Below are 15,106 nucleotides of genomic sequence, written 5' to 3'. Positions count from 1 at the left end.
CCCCCCCCGCTTCGCTGCCCCCCATGCACCCCCTCACCATGCCTACCCCTACCGCACCCGCTCCACCGACACCCCTCTGGGCTCCTCCTCCACCTCCACAACCCACCCTCCCCGCTCCCCGCACCCCCCGCCTCTGGGCAAGTCGCTCTCTTACTCGAGCGCCGCCGCCGCCGAAATGCAGTACCGGCTGGTCCGAAAGGCCTCGGCGTCAGCCGGAGCGAACGCAGCAGGGGTAGGAGGAGGAAGTGGAGGGATGGGAGGAGGAGGAGGAGGAGGAATACAAGCGCCGAAGTGAGTATGAGTTTCGCATTTTGTCAGGACGATTGGTTTGCTGCTAACCCTGAAAAAACCACCTGCCCGCCTGAAAACCTGACTACCTGATTGACTGCTCCTCCTCCTCCTCCCCTCTCTCTTCCTCCTCCTCCTGCCAGATTTCCTGTGAGTTCCTCCTTCTTCTCCCTCTGCTTGTCTTCCATTTGCCTGTGAAGTTTGAGTAGTTTCTCAGTCTGTAACTGTTTATATTTGTGATGTTGTCATGGTCTGCCTATTGTTCTTGTCTTCCGCTTTACAACTCCTATTTGTACTAATTTTGTTCCACTTAGGTCAGTACATTATTTAGTGCCTTTAGCTTTCTACAGATAGAAGTGGATCCATTCACACTACATGAAATATGCACACATGTAAAAAGTGCAAAAATAACTTCAAACGGAACTATTCTCATGGAGAAACTAGTTTGTTACAGCAACTGTCAACAAGATACTTTTGGAAACAAGAATAGACAAAGAGAAGAGTTCATGTTATCTTACACAGCAGACAATTTAAGTATTAGAATATAAATAACCATTTATGAATTAAGATGCGCAAAAATATCAATTCAAGATGTGCAAAATAACAGCAGCAGTACAACAGACCTTACCAGTATAACGAGTGAAAGAATTCAAGATAACATGTGACATGTAATAAGAAGTCATTATATCTTGAAGTAACTAGAGATGATGATGATGATGTTAGGGAAGGTTTCCCACTTAGACACTGTCGTTCTTTGTTATAATTGAGAACAAATGCATGAAATGTCGTTGTCTTGTTTCCTTCCAGGAATGAGCATCAGTGCCACATGCAACATTTCTGCATTTTTAGTTCAGTAGCTAGATTGTCATCTCATTTACATCAAGGCACAGCCAGGCTTTTGCATGACGACAACGAAGTTGGTTTCATTTTGTGAGATGTGCGTGTCTGTCCTGTCAAACATCCCTGTTGCTTTTCCATGCTGCTCACTCATTGTGTTGCTCTCAGTTACTCCACAAGTGCATACTCCTGTGATACTTGTATCTTCATTATGACTTAGATAACTAAATGAATGGACTGTGTAGAGTTTGAAGGTCACATGGTTTTCCAGCTCACAGATGAGTCAACTATTGAGGAAACATCTGAACAGAAGCTATTTCACCAGCAAGCTATAGAGTTAAACTACAGCTGGTGCTCTTCTGGTGTGTCAGGGTCACTGCCCCCTTGTGGGAAAACATAAACTGCAGCTCCGGTTAGTGGGTTGTAGTGGGTATTTCTCCTACATTGGCCACAAGGGGCAGCAATGAGACCATTCTGTCCACATGCACTTTTGTGTAGCTTTTCTAAATTTGTGCAGTTGCGGCCCATGTAGTAATAGTATCCATACATGTAGAAGGTTGTGGTGAGAGGTGTGCTGTAGACCAACTGAACATTTTAAGTTGAAACTAGTTCATGTCTCATGCATTGCGAGAGTGAAACGGTAAAATACTGATTGTGAACGAGATGTACGGAGCAGTCGCACTGATAGTTTCTTTTTCTCTTTGTGTTTTTGTCTAAAATCAGGGATGAGCTGATCCAGATGAAACCTCTGAGTCAGACCAACGGCGGCCAGCCCTTCTCCTCTTCCTCCTGCTCCGCCCCTTCCTCCCCCTCTCACCCAATCAGTGTGTCCGCCCGGCCCGGATTGGCTTATCCCAACTCGGCATTGACGCAGAGTCCCGCCCACAAGCACCAGGGCAGCGGGGTGAAGAAGGTGACCGGCGTCGGCGGCACCACCTATGAGATTTCTGTCTGATTGGTAGGCAGCTTCCAGCTCGAGGACCAATCAGACAATATGAAGATACTGCTGTCTCTTTCTGCCTTTTGAGGGGAACAATTTAGGTTTTTTGGTGATACAAGAAACCACTATCCTCCCGAAGACTCCTGAGAATTAGTGGAACTATTTTCTCCCCATCTCACTCTTTATTGGCCGAATGACTGCATAGCTAAACTCTACTGTCCTGCCTCCAGCCATCCACCTCAATAACTCTGCTGGTAAAATGAGACCTGGACTGATAGAAGCCAGGACTTGCTGGCACTGGGCTGTTTTGTGGTATAAAAGACAGTTTTCTGGATCTCACTGGACCAAACACGAACCATGAATTGGCTCATTTTTGTGGGTTTTATCCTCACTGTAGCTCAGTAGGTAGCAAGTGGCACTAGCATGGTCAGGTCTTGGTGTTGTGTTATACAAGTATAGCAGAGCAAGGCATTAGCACTGCCAGGGTTAGGAGGCCACCAATCACCTCTGGATTAGGGTTTGGCTGCTGTGGGTTTACGAAGACTCCATATCAGAAATTTGGGATTGAAGCTGTGCTTAAGCAACGTTAGTGCCAATATTTAATATTTTAACACTCACGCTATTATATTATTGAACACCCCATGATGAGAACGATGATGATGATGATGCACAGTCTGTGGAACCTGATCCGAATCAAAGTAGAATTCATTCACAGTTAAGGGCTTCCCATAGACAGCCAGTTTAGTGTTAACTAAATGTGTGATCAGTCCCACTGAAGTCACATTAGTTTTAAGTCATAGCTAGTTTTTAATGTGAGTTATGGCCCCAGTTGAACCTTTTTAAGAGCAGCATCCACCGAACAGAGCGTGGTGTGACTGCTTCAGACCAAGAAAACACAAGTGATGTTTTTGTTCCCAGGTGTTGTGTGATGCATGGAGTCAGTATTGCAGCCCAGGCAGAATCCTTGTAACCTGTCGTCACTCTCCTCGAGGCCGTCGTCTCACTCACAGCCTTCCAGTCAGTCATGGAAATGCACAACACAGCCCGGCAGGAGGTAAATAATCTAGCAAATAAGTCGGATCTATTATTGACTCGTGACAATCTTACCAGTGGCTGGACGGAGCGTCACCCATGAACTCTTATATCGATGTTGCAGTGTGAATTGACTCGCCTTTCGATCGAGGGAAGAAACATGTGACTTTGGAAAAGAAAACTAAATGCTGATTCCCTCTTTCTTTGATTCAGTTGTTGATTTATTCCTAGATGTGAATATGATTCCATGTTTGTACAGGATGATGTGATTTTAAATGTGGATTTCTTTTTAAAAAAAAAGGTGGCGTTCATACCGGACTGCAGCATGCACTACTATTGCTACTAGCCACCATAGGCCACTGTGTTTGGCTGTGGACCATGTTGTCTGTTGAGCAAACAGGAAGTGAGGAAACTTAAGTGAACAAGGAAATCATGTTTTGGCCTTTTGTTGTTAATGCGGTCCTTAAGACAAGGCAGATTTTTCTAGAAAATGAATTCCTTGAGCAATTGCCTTGAAAATTCAAGTGTTGTCCTTTTTTTATTTCACCTATTTAATTTGAAATTGTTTTATATGAATTTATATGGAAATATAGCTATTGATGAATGAAGAGGTTTTTAATATTGACTGGTGTCATCAGTTCCAGAAAAAAAGATTAAAGCAGCTTTCTGATTGGTTTTGGTTGAAACTCTACAGTTGATCCACTGTTTTCTCTGAAAGTGTCAAAGTTGCAATGTCCCAAATGTCTTATTTTCCGAGAGCACAGCTGGAGAAAAACAAAAAAAACGGCCCAGAACCTGTCAGACCAGACGCCTTATTTATAACATGGTCTTACAGTCAAATTGCATCTTTAATAATGACTTCAAGTCAGTAGTTATTTATAAAAACCTGATTTAACATGGAAATGATATGGCAGAGTAATAGGGCTACTGTTCAGCCATATTGAGAAAAAAGTCAAATATTTTGAGAATAAATGTATAATTTTACAAGATCAATTTATAATTGTTTGAGGAAAAAAAGTAAAATTTCAAGAAAATAGGGTTAAAGTTGTAATTATATGAAAAGTTGTTCATTTTACAAGAAAGCATTGCCAGATCAAGCTGTATTTTTATGAAAGAAAAAGTTTTACATTTACAATAAAATACACAGCAAAGTTGTAAAGCAATGAGAAAATGTACATTTACAACAAATTCACAAATGGTGATAATTTAACAAGGTCAAAAAAGTCAGATTATAAAAGTAAATTCACAAAAAGTCATATTTCAACACTTGAATTGAAAACTGAATTGAGAAAAATAATAAACTGATAGTATTTAATGAAATGAATTTGAATATGAAGTCAATATATGGATGAAAGAAGACGTTCATAAATGAGGCTCCTAGTCTGACATGTTGAAGAAAGTTGTGATGATGTAGTGAACACTTGTAAAACATCAACATCAACTATCCATCATGTGCTAAACATTTCCCATTCAGTCGTCCACTCTGACACTTCGACAGCTTTCTGGGATAAAATCCAGCAATTTGTCGCACCAGTTGTACAGTGAGTGTGAAGTTTACACTCAGTATAACCTTCAAGTGATCACACTTACATTTGATGTAAAGTATGCAAAAATACAAATGTGTCTGACCGAGAAAGGTCTCATCCACTTAAGAGTAGTGTGTAGTGCTGGAGATGTGCATGTATTTTCAACATTTTTCTCATAATGAATTTTAAGAAAGCCTGCGCAACTGAAATCTGGATTCTGAGAGAATCCTACTCGGTCCTGAATCCAGCTACTGGAACCAGCTGTTTGAACTGGTGCGACAGATTGCAGGACAACATGTGTTTAACAGTTGTTGGTAAGTGATGTAGTGCTTTGTAACTATGTCATCGCTTTGTAATGGCCTGACATAGTGGGCAGTAAGTATGACTTTTAATCACCGTTCAGTTTACATCTTTAACCATGTTGTCTTACTCGTCTGAGACACAAATAGCAAAAACATACATTAGGACCACATTACTCATCACTGGATATGATACGAGTAGTTGTGGTAAAATATATTCACATGTGCGACGTCTTACAACTCTTTCATACAGTGAAGCCACTTATCAGAGAAGGAAATCCTGTGTCTGACTTCATTTCTGTGCAGACATGAATGCTGTTTTTGATCTGTGACATCACAAGAAAAGAAAAAAAATTCTGTATTTCATTTCAGCTTTATTTTTTCATTTTGCTGTAATGTGAGGACTCTTCTTTGTTTGAGCAGAATGGATGGTAAATGAAAATGTGGGCTGTAGGTGAACGTTAGCGAGCGCATTTCTGGCAGGCTTTGGCTGTGTTTGATTAGGACGGCTGCTCTCAAATCAAAGAAATGACGTGTACTGTACAGCTTCGTGTGAGTGTGTTTGTGGATGTATGTATGTTTGGATGTGGTGAGGGGCTGGAGGATTGATAATAAACTTCAAACAGACAAAGAAATGGAACGTTGTTGCTCTTTACACTCAAAGATCTCTGAACATCTTGAGGAAATTCAAGACAGTTATTTATACAATTATACAAGATTATTGTCAACAAATCCCATAAAGAGACCAAAACCAACAATACTTAAGTCCAAGCCCATTCATTCCTACTCAAGATGTAAATCTTTAAAAACAGGTCACAGATTTATAGTTTCATTTTTTAAAAAGTCTCAATAATTTCCTCAAACAGCTGGATACTGTAGTTTGTAGCAAACATAATTCAGGAAATAGTGCATTCATCAGGGACTATTTTCAGAGATGGATTAATCCATATTTGGTGTTCTGGTGAGTATTTCTGGAAGCAGGATGCTTTGTGTAATTGTGTTAAAAAAAACTAGTGTGTGTGTTCATGGATGAAGGAACATGTCATCCAGTGCAACAGTGTGACTCAATGACGTGTTTTTAATAGTTTTTGGACATCAATGGAGGTCTACGGCACAGAGGAATAAGAAGTATATCAGGCTTTACATGTTATTCGATCAATTCATTGTCAGTTTTTGTCTTTTCTTAGGATTTGTTGACAAAAAATATAGTTTTGTTTTATAAAAATGTGCAGCTGACAGTAGTAGCATGCATTGCTGGTGTCTGCCACAGTGTCTCTTTTGACACTACCAGCAGGGGGCACCAGAGTTACATTTTCAATACCTACACATACAGGCTTTAAATAAAAGAATTACATTGAATTCATTAAGAACTACAGGCCTGTAGCTCATTTGTATACTATATACTCATTCTGTAATGAGTATAAAGTGCATTTATTCATTTACAAAGTCAAGCATCTCAGCATGCCATTCTGTTTTTTCATTTTTTTTAAATTGATGGATACAAAGTTCAACAATGCAACACATGAGCTGCAGTGACTAGTTGATTAAGCAATTTGTTGCCAAATATTAAATTAATCGCCAACTATTTTGATAATGGATTAATTGTTTTGAGTCATTTTTTAAGATGAAAATTTCCAAACTTTCTGATTCCAGCTTCTCACATGTGAATATATCCACTATGGCATTAAAACTGAATATCTTTGGGTTGTAGATTGCTGGTTGGGACAAAACAAGACATTTGAGGATGTCATTTTGGGCTTTTGGAAACAGTGATTGACATTTTTCACAGACTATGGGTTAATTCACTGCTGAAAATAGTCCCCTATTTCATATAACTGTGCTAAAAACTACAGTGCTCAGCACTCTGTGACTGTTTTTAAAGACCGACATCTTCAGTAGGAATGAATAAGCAAACGACTAATTGATTCATTAAGAAAATAATCATTAGTTGCAGCCTTACAGTACACAACAGAAATAGAGGAGCTTGGTGGTGAAGTTTTCTAATGTGGAAATTGGCAGAAATTTGTCCTTCTGTTGGAATCAAAGACGTACTGCAGTGCACTGACAACAGTCCTGCAATCAATGTTTCCTTTGTAAAGATTATATTAACACGGTTACAGGGGGCCAGTTATTGTTGCGGTTTCACTGAATTGTATTCTACATTATTGTGAAGTGGTTCAGGTATTTGGTTCTCTTTGTATCTTGCTATACATTGTACACTCTCTCAGTGTGATGTTGTGACTGAAGAATCAAATATTATATGTCTGAAGAATGAAGGCAGCTCTCATCTCTTCATGTGCAGATGGTTTTATTGCATGAAGAACAAAACAAGCCAGACTTCTCCATTCATGTACAGGAGCTGATATACATACAAGCCTTAATGCAGCTCAAATGAAACAACATTATAAAATCTATTTCAAAGTAAGAGTACAATACACAAACTGTTTTAGTAATACAATAATGAAAGAGGAATAAACTCACAGTGTCTTCAAAAAGCTAATCTAAACAGTGTGTATGGATGTGTTCAACATTTTAGTGCAACAAAGGAAGAGAATGCTCAAGATCCTGATTAGGAATGTTATCACAGAACAGAAAAAAAGCAGGAAAATTCAAACAAATGCCTCAAATAGTCTTATTTAATTCAAGAAACATAATCTTTCTGATCATTTATATTGTAAAGGAAAATAATAAACAAATACATGAAAAAAGTGAATATGTGAGACAATCCTGGAATGTGAAGTCTCATTCTTAACAGCTGCAAACATGCTCTCAGTTTATCCTCATGCTAATCACAGATTTACAGAAGAACATAAAAGCTTTGTCTAGTACTCAGCCAATGAATATGCAGGACAAGCGTTTGACATCATTTGACTGGCTGACATGACTTCAAAATCTGAGTGGAAATACAAAGCCGGTGTGATGATTTCTGGATTCATACAGTATATACAGACATGTAACTGGTCCACACTGAGGAAATCTCCTAAACATCCCCCACTGTGAATGAAAATCACTTTTGTCTTTTCATCAAAAACAAATCCACTTCTTGTATTATCAAACCAAATGACATTAAACTGACATACAATATGTTAAATAAACACTTGGATTTTTAAGATGTTGCTCACCCGCCTGACTGTACCTCTATTTACCCTATTTACTGTACTGCAGTTTCTAAACCTCAAGCATGTGGAGGACAGGATTTTGGGTGATTTCTGATAGATGTATTGATATTTCTTTGATATCATTTGTAAATTTATATATATATATATATTTTATGGGTCTACAATTTCCTAATAATTTTCTAGACATTCATGTGATCTGGTACAAATTACTGGAGAAATAGAGTTCTTATTAATTAACAGCCAGTACCTGCTGTATAACCTACTGAATCGTATAATCAGTGCACAGCAGATTAGCATTAAACAAAAAAAAAAAAAAATGTCGACAGTTCAACATGTAATACACGAATAACAAATGAATATTAGCCTGGATTTAAAAGAAGCTTTTCTTTCAAAAGAAAATTCAGATTTTCCCATAATTAGTACCAAATGAAATGCAAAACTGGACATTTCCAGAAAATGATTAGGTATTATGTTAGTAAGTAATCAATAATGCTGCTGCAAACACTGCAACAGGAAATAAAAATCTTAATCTTAAAATACATTTCATGCTCGACTACTCTTTATTTGTAGGATTGGTTAGAATTTTGGGAGCTGCAAACAGAGCGTCTGATCAAAAAAAGGCCTAGAAAGTGAAATCAGTTGCTCAGTGGGTGCTAAAGCTCAAGCTCTGCTTGTTTCTGGAAAGAAAATCAAATCAAATACTGGTTACCTGGGGCACCCTGGTGGTTTAGGGGGTTAAGGCGCTGACCATGAACCATTACATCATCAGTTCAAGTACAGCTGGGGACCTTTGTTGCTTGTCATTCCCCGTTTCTCACTCTCCTCATTTCCTGTCATCTCTCTTCTGTCTGCTAGTAATAAAGGCTTAAAATACCCAAATAATAAAATACTGGTTACCTTGTTCAAAGAATTTCAATCAGTATAAAACCTGCAAGTGTTTCCAAATAAGAAAATGTCTGGCAGGTTACCATGAATGCATGGCACGAGTGTAGGCGACATGACATATTAACTGAGAGGCAAATACACTGCAACAAAACAACAAAACAAAGGACAGCAGGAATCTGTAAAATATAATAATCATAAAAATAGTAATAATAATGGAATGTTTTTTCAGGAAGGCTTGAATGTCAGAAAGTTGAACTTCTGTCAACAAGGGATGCTGGCCAACGATAAATGAACTTGACAAACACCACCCGGCTCATGCGGCTGTGGCGATGTTAATCAAGCGCTCCCATAAATGTTTCTCATGTCAAGACAAACCGCCAAGAATGCTCAGCCTACTCTCCGTGTACCGCTGAGTGATAACTTAGTTTACATTAATATACAGTTAATCAAAGAATGTGTTTAAAAATCTACTCTGAATTAAATTAGTTGCATAAAAATGTCTACATGAAAAACATTCACATTCACTGCTCCCTCATTGTTAATTAGTAATAAGTCGACTGACGGTCCTGAAATCAGCAGTCAGTCAGGCTTCACAGCTTAAACCATGAGAAATGTGTTGTGTAAACTCTGCACAGCACATTTCCAGGCTTTACACTGATATACTGGACCAGGTGTCAAAAGCCGCTTTACTGTATCTCAGCTTGCTCCTCTGCTCAAGTGTACACTCGTCCTCTTTGTTCTTTTCTAAAAGGGGGAACAGACTGAGGTCACTGTACAGCTGCACCACTGTTCAATTACCGGATTTGAGGGAAATGTTTAGTGTAACATGGTGCTGGAAAGAGAAAGACCTATTGTGGCAATTCAAACAAGAAGTCATTCTCGTAGCAGAATATTATTTTGGGGGGGGGGGGGGGGGGGGGGGGTTGATCCACACTGACACCAGTCCCCTGCTGATTGAACAAACTAGACACTTTGAAGAGGAGAGCGAAGAGGAGCTGACCTGAACCCACAAGTTCCATCCAGAGGTCCAAGCTGAGCGACGCGCGCCGTCTTATTTGTCCTTCTTGGATTCAGACTCCTCCCCCTGGGTGTCGGCTCCTGGCTGCTCTGGCTCCTCCTCCTCAGGGACAGGGGGGAACTGGGATTGGCTGACCTTGTCTCCTTTGGACTTGTTCAGCTTCTTGGACCTCTGATAGAGTTCGTTCAGGTTGAACTCTCGGATGATGTTCTCCTGGTGGTGACACAGAGACAGACGACAAGTCATGATGAGAGTAGGAGACACGTTCACTGCATTTACCACAGCCAAATGTGGCAAATCATATCTGTATTTTACCTGTAAGAACCAACCAGATACACACAACCAGTCTTGCCTTAATATGGATTACTACAGCAGTGGAATAGGGTTCTTTGCTGTATATCAACACCACCTTGGCACAAAAACAAATGATGGTCTCAAAGACATTTAAGAAGGCAAGAAATTCCACCCATTAACTTTTGACAAGGCACACCTGTTCAGTGAAAACCAAACAGTGGCTATTTTACTACATAATTCCATTTGTGTTATTTGATAGTTTTGTTGTCTTCAGTATTGTTCTACAATGTAGAAACAAGTAAAAATTAAGGAAAAACCCTTGAATGAGTGGGTGTACTTTTATTTAGCATATACTGCTGTAGCAACCTCTGTGTCGCTACCTGGGATACTATTGGTAGTGTAACTCTGTTTAGGAATAGGGCATTGTGTGATATGTTTGCGTAGTGAGTGGGAAAGAGCGATCGGCAGGAAAGTGACAGTGGATGCGAGCAGAGCAGAGGAAAAGGTTAGCAGTAAGTTGTCAGTCTGACAGCAAATGTACAGTACAGACTACGGTGTAACAGTTCATAAATGCTAAAAAGTCATGTCTGTTGTTTCCCCAAGTGCCTAACCTGCGGACACAAAACAGAGAAATAGAGAATGGAGAAATGTGTGGCTGCTTCCATGTCCAGAGTAAATAAATTAAGGTTTGTTATTTTTGAAAATACAGTTAATACATGATCAACTACTGTAACCATGGATTTTGTGGTTAATAGTGTCAGATCAGAAGTGTAGTGTCCATGCTGACCTCAGTGAAGCTCCAGGATACGGCTCTCCCCTTCTTGTCAACCTGGGGGCGCCGCATCACTTCCTTTCCTCCCTGGAACAACACCAAGGAGGGCAGCTGTTTGGACAGCGGAGACGCAGAAACCTTGTACCTGCAGAACAGAATTCCATCCAGTTCAAGACCACATGCGGACAGAATAAAAGACACTTGAGAAGACAAATAGAGTAAAACAGAAATAAAATGTCCTACTTCTTAGAAACCTCTCCATAGCGTCCAATGTCCACTTTACCAAACTTGAGACCAGCACAGTTATACCTACAACACAACAACAGCAAGAAGTGAAGCTGCTTTTGTTAATGTCACTGAGTTTTCATTGATAGTGGATGGATGGATGGACGGATGGATGGATGGATGGAGTCTTACTTGAGGGAGAGATCAGCATAGACTGAAGCGAAGGACTGGCACTCCGGAGACCAGTTGGCGAAAAATTCGACGATCCACGTCACACGACTGTCTCTATCCAGCTCATCCTGAACACACACACACACACATTTCTGATTTATGAATAAAAAGAAATTGCTCAGATTTTTGCTCCTTGTCGGTGGCCAAACTGACTATAAATTCTTCAAGTTTTACTTACATCAATGGTTTTGTCGCTGAAGTATTTGATGTACTCTGGTCCCATGTAAAGAGGAGGCTTACAGGTCATCAAAAACACTGAAAAACACAAACAACCAACAGGAGAGAATAACATCAGGACCTTATGATAATGTTCTCTGTGTTGTCACTGCAGCCAACAGGAGACCAACAGATGCTGGAGATTTGGGGACTGACTCATTAATATATATAGTTTCGTTTATTAATTCAGTGCTCAGTAATTTCCTAAAACAGATTTTACTCAAGCAGGAGGAAATCGTATATTTGTTGGGAACTATTTTCAGTGGCGGATGAATCCACATTTGGTGCTGAATGAGTATTTCTGGCAGCAGGACGGTGTGTGTGTGTGGGATTGAGTCAAAATAAATGATCCTGGTTTTAGACATGTATTTTCCAAGACATGATTGATAAAACAGGAAAGTGTCAGCTGGTGTGTGTGTGTGTGTGTGTGTGTGTGTGTTGGTAAAGGTTGGACTGACCTATGCAGAGTGTCAGGTAGAGCAACCCCATCCTGATGTCCAGTCTGAAGAACAGGATGACATTGGCTACTTTGCTGAACAGGATGATGTTGCCGACATGCTGCTCCACCGTAACTGGCACAAACACATGCAGAGACATTTTTCAGTGTCCAAATTCGTGCCACAAGAAGTATTTACATTACCAGGAGATGACGATACTATCCATTTAGTTTTTGTTTTTAATCGTGAGCGGCGCTATTTCTACAATTCAAATACTAGATGCAGTTTCATCCACCGTATGTCAAAGTTTGGCCCAGTGCGTTTATATAATCTCACAGTATGTTATTACTCCATTTAGGCCGTGGTTCAGGTGATATACTGTCATCCATACATCATCAGATTATAACATGACAGTGAACCCCAACAAGACTGCTGAGGACAAATACATCCAGAACAAAATGATACAGAAGACAATTTCCTCACTCGCTCGTCTGTTCTTCATCATGACAATGGCACTGAGGAACATCAGGATCTCCACCTCTCTCTGCAAACACAAACAACTGCATTAGCAAAAAAAAAAACAACAACAAAAAACCCCCCAAAAACTAATTCATGGTGCCGTAAACTACACTCCACAGTGCACACATCATCACCCACACGACATGCAAGCATTTCCTTTCAAAGAGCAACAGCATTAGTAACACTCATCAAGCACAGGCCTCTGTAATATTGAGGAAGCCAACGGTCATTTTAAGTCCTAACAATGCGGACTATACAATACAATATCACTACAAACTCCAGAGATATCTGAGATTTTAAGACGTTTTGCGCGACCTTATTGGTGCATATCTGGGAGTCTGAGATGTATGACGTTCAACTGTTTACTTGGGATTCACTGTTAAATTCGGACAACAGTCAATACATACATAATTAAATGTAGTGCGTTCTGAATAGTTTTGTCTTGTGTATCAATAAGCTTAAGAGTGTGAGCTTCAGGAATGAAGACTGTAGTTTGGCCTGTAGTCTAACGTTACTGTCCACCGACCCTCAGCTGTGTTCACCCACTAACTGATCAGCTAACTGATGCTAATTACTGACGACCAATTTGTGACTTTCCAGCATTTTCTACGGACCCAGTCGAAGTCGCAGGAGTTGCCGTCCTCTCGCTGCGTGGCCAGGTGGTCGCAGACGCCAGGCGTTTTGCGGACAGCTAGAAAGGCGACAGACATGAAGAGAGAAGCTATATAGTAAGGCTTCAGCAGCCACTTGTACACCTGCGGCAAGTGGTACAGAAAAGCGAATAATGGCGTTAGCAGAGCCATTTTTTGTTTAGCTGTCCCGCTACCACTAAGACAGAAACTGAACCTCGAAAAGAGCGAAGTAGCTCGCGAGTGATGGAGCCGCTAGCTTGATATGAATGGCTCGATGCTAGCTTGATGTTCAACCTTGTAAAACAGTGCGAATACTTCCGGTTCAGATGTTAAAAATAAGACCATTAATAATTATATGTCATGCGCCGCCACCTTTAAATGCATTTTCATTTTATTGTAAAATGCATTTTAAGTAAATATAATATTGCGTTTCATATTTTATTCATTTTTTGTGTTCTTTACAACCACGGGCGCATTTTCTCTCCCTCAATGAACACAGATCCAGTTTTAATGTGAAGGTGTGAGAGCGGGTTTCCTGTGCAGCTGTGGTTAACCGTTAACTCTCGGCAGCTTCGTTCAGCTTTGCCGTTTACGGTCGGCAGAATTGTAAAGAAATCCTGATTTAAAGGGTCGGAAAGAAGTGCGGAGGTCAATCAGGACGAATATGCTCTAACGGGCGCTGATTGGTCATGTCAGGAACTAGATCACTGCTGATTGGTTCACTATGATATAACGTCATACCTGTCCTATTAGAAGGCGCCCCATGATTTTACAACGAGGGTTTATAAAGTCGTATTGTGCTCTTTGCCAGAAGTCATTCCCCTACCAGTGTTTCCTGGTCCAACTTCTCCTAAGGGCCCAGTGAGGCTGTCAGGGAGTCAAAATAAGAGAAAAAATAGAGATGGATCACTTTACTCCACCACAAGTCCAAAGATACATGAGAGAGAAACAAAGATAGACTCTTGTAGACTCTTTTCACAGCAGATATTTGGACTTGTCATTGTAGAAAAAATACAGGTGTTACTATTAACATAAACTAACCTTAACATTAATTTCTGTTCTATTCAAGTGCCCCAGTAAGTCATGACAGCGTGACAGTGACCCAGCATGCACAACACCAGGAGCCTGAAACTGAAGCAGCTGAATAGAATTCAGACATTGTTCATCTTATTTTTTATGCCTGAGCTTTTCCTACTGTCACATGTCAGAAAGGCCTTTTAAGACAAACTACAGCAGCCAGACTAGGAGGAGAAACTGGTCTATATGTTTCCTGTATGTGACAACGTCATGTTCTGTAGTCTCACCTTCAACAGTAGGAATAAGGAAGGGTGAAGTTAGACACAACGGAAAGTTAGCTATTTCATTGCAAATGGACAGTGATTTTCATTCCATTGCTGGGTTTGCTCTACAACATGAAGAACTCAAATTCCTCATACATGTTATCTATCCATCTATAATTCTGTCATTGTGTTTGTCAATGCTGTATTTCTGAAATTTTGCTCTCTGGTCTATTCTCTATTTCCTGCCTGCCTGTCCTGGGAGAGGGATCCCTCCTCTGTTGCTCTTCCTGATGTTTCTTCCATTTTCGTGTCAAAGTGTTTTTTTAGGGAGTTTTTTCTTATTCGAATCAAGGATTTAAGGATAAAGGATGTTGTATTGCTGCACAGACTGTAAAGCCGCCCTGAAGCAAATACGTGATTTGTGATATTGGGTTATACAAATAAAATAGACTTGATTAACTCTAATGTATCATGATTGAGTGAAAACCTCCCTCATTTATTTGGAGTGACATCACCCTGTGTAATGGATTCATGAGCTCATCATATAATTATGTGT

The 15,106-nt window shown here is 40.1% G+C and overlaps 2 protein-coding genes across 3 annotated transcripts in view; one reads left to right on the top strand and one right to left on the bottom strand.

Moving 5' to 3' along the window:
• The window catches only part of zdhhc5a (zinc finger DHHC-type palmitoyltransferase 5a), a 28,833-nt gene extending 23,276 nt beyond the window's left edge, over window positions 1-5,557 (top strand). Inside the window, 2 exon segments of the mRNA XM_042431267.1 lie at window positions 2-291; window positions 1,849-5,557. Of these exon segments, the coding sequence (XP_042287201.1) occupies window positions 2-291; window positions 1,849-2,080 (522 nt within the window). The 3' untranslated portion in view covers window positions 2,081-5,557.
• A 1,656-nt stretch (window positions 5,558-7,213) lies between these two features.
• On the bottom strand, window positions 7,214-13,634 carry tmx2b (thioredoxin-related transmembrane protein 2b). 2 transcript variants are annotated; one of them, XR_006092575.1, is made up of 9 exons: window positions 13,253-13,634; window positions 12,603-12,663; window positions 12,141-12,254; window positions 11,645-11,721; window positions 11,428-11,534; window positions 11,254-11,319; window positions 11,026-11,155; window positions 9,927-10,157; window positions 7,214-9,670 (listed from the first exon to the last, which is right to left on the bottom strand). XR_006092575.1 is itself a non-coding variant. In XM_042395009.1 (8 exons), exons 1-8 carry the CDS (start codon window positions 13,439-13,441, stop codon window positions 9,978-9,980), a joined length of 924 nt encoding a protein of 307 aa, XP_042250943.1. In that variant the 5' UTR covers window positions 13,442-13,633; the 3' UTR covers window positions 7,214-9,977. The 2 variants fall into 2 exon arrangements, 1 of the variants encoding a protein (XP_042250943.1); XM_042395009.1 differs by having other exon boundaries at window positions 7,214-10,157; window positions 13,253-13,633.
• Window positions 13,635-15,106: the final 1,472 nt, after the last annotated feature.

Source organism: Thunnus maccoyii, chromosome 2, assembly GCF_910596095.1.
Source record: "Thunnus maccoyii chromosome 2, fThuMac1.1, whole genome shotgun sequence".
Classification (NCBI taxonomy): domain Eukaryota; kingdom Metazoa; phylum Chordata; class Actinopteri; order Scombriformes; family Scombridae; genus Thunnus; species Thunnus maccoyii.
The sequence above is the reverse complement of the archived record's forward strand: the minus strand, read 5'-3'. Positions and strand labels throughout refer to the sequence as shown.

Bases quoted from the DNA above. Each gene is read 5' to 3' on its own strand.
- tmx2b (XM_042395009.1), bottom strand. From the start codon at position 13,441: ATGGCTCTGCTAACGCCATTATTCGCTTTTCTGTACCACTTGCCGCAG. The intron at 11,535-11,644 runs GTAAGTAAAACT...GTGTGTGTTCAG, and splicing joins TCAGCGACAAAACCATTGAT to GATGAGCTGGATAGAGACAG. The intron at 11,156-11,253 runs GTAGGACATTTT...TCTGTTCTGCAG, and splicing joins TATGGAGAGGTTTCTAAGAA to GTACAAGGTTTCTGCGTCTC.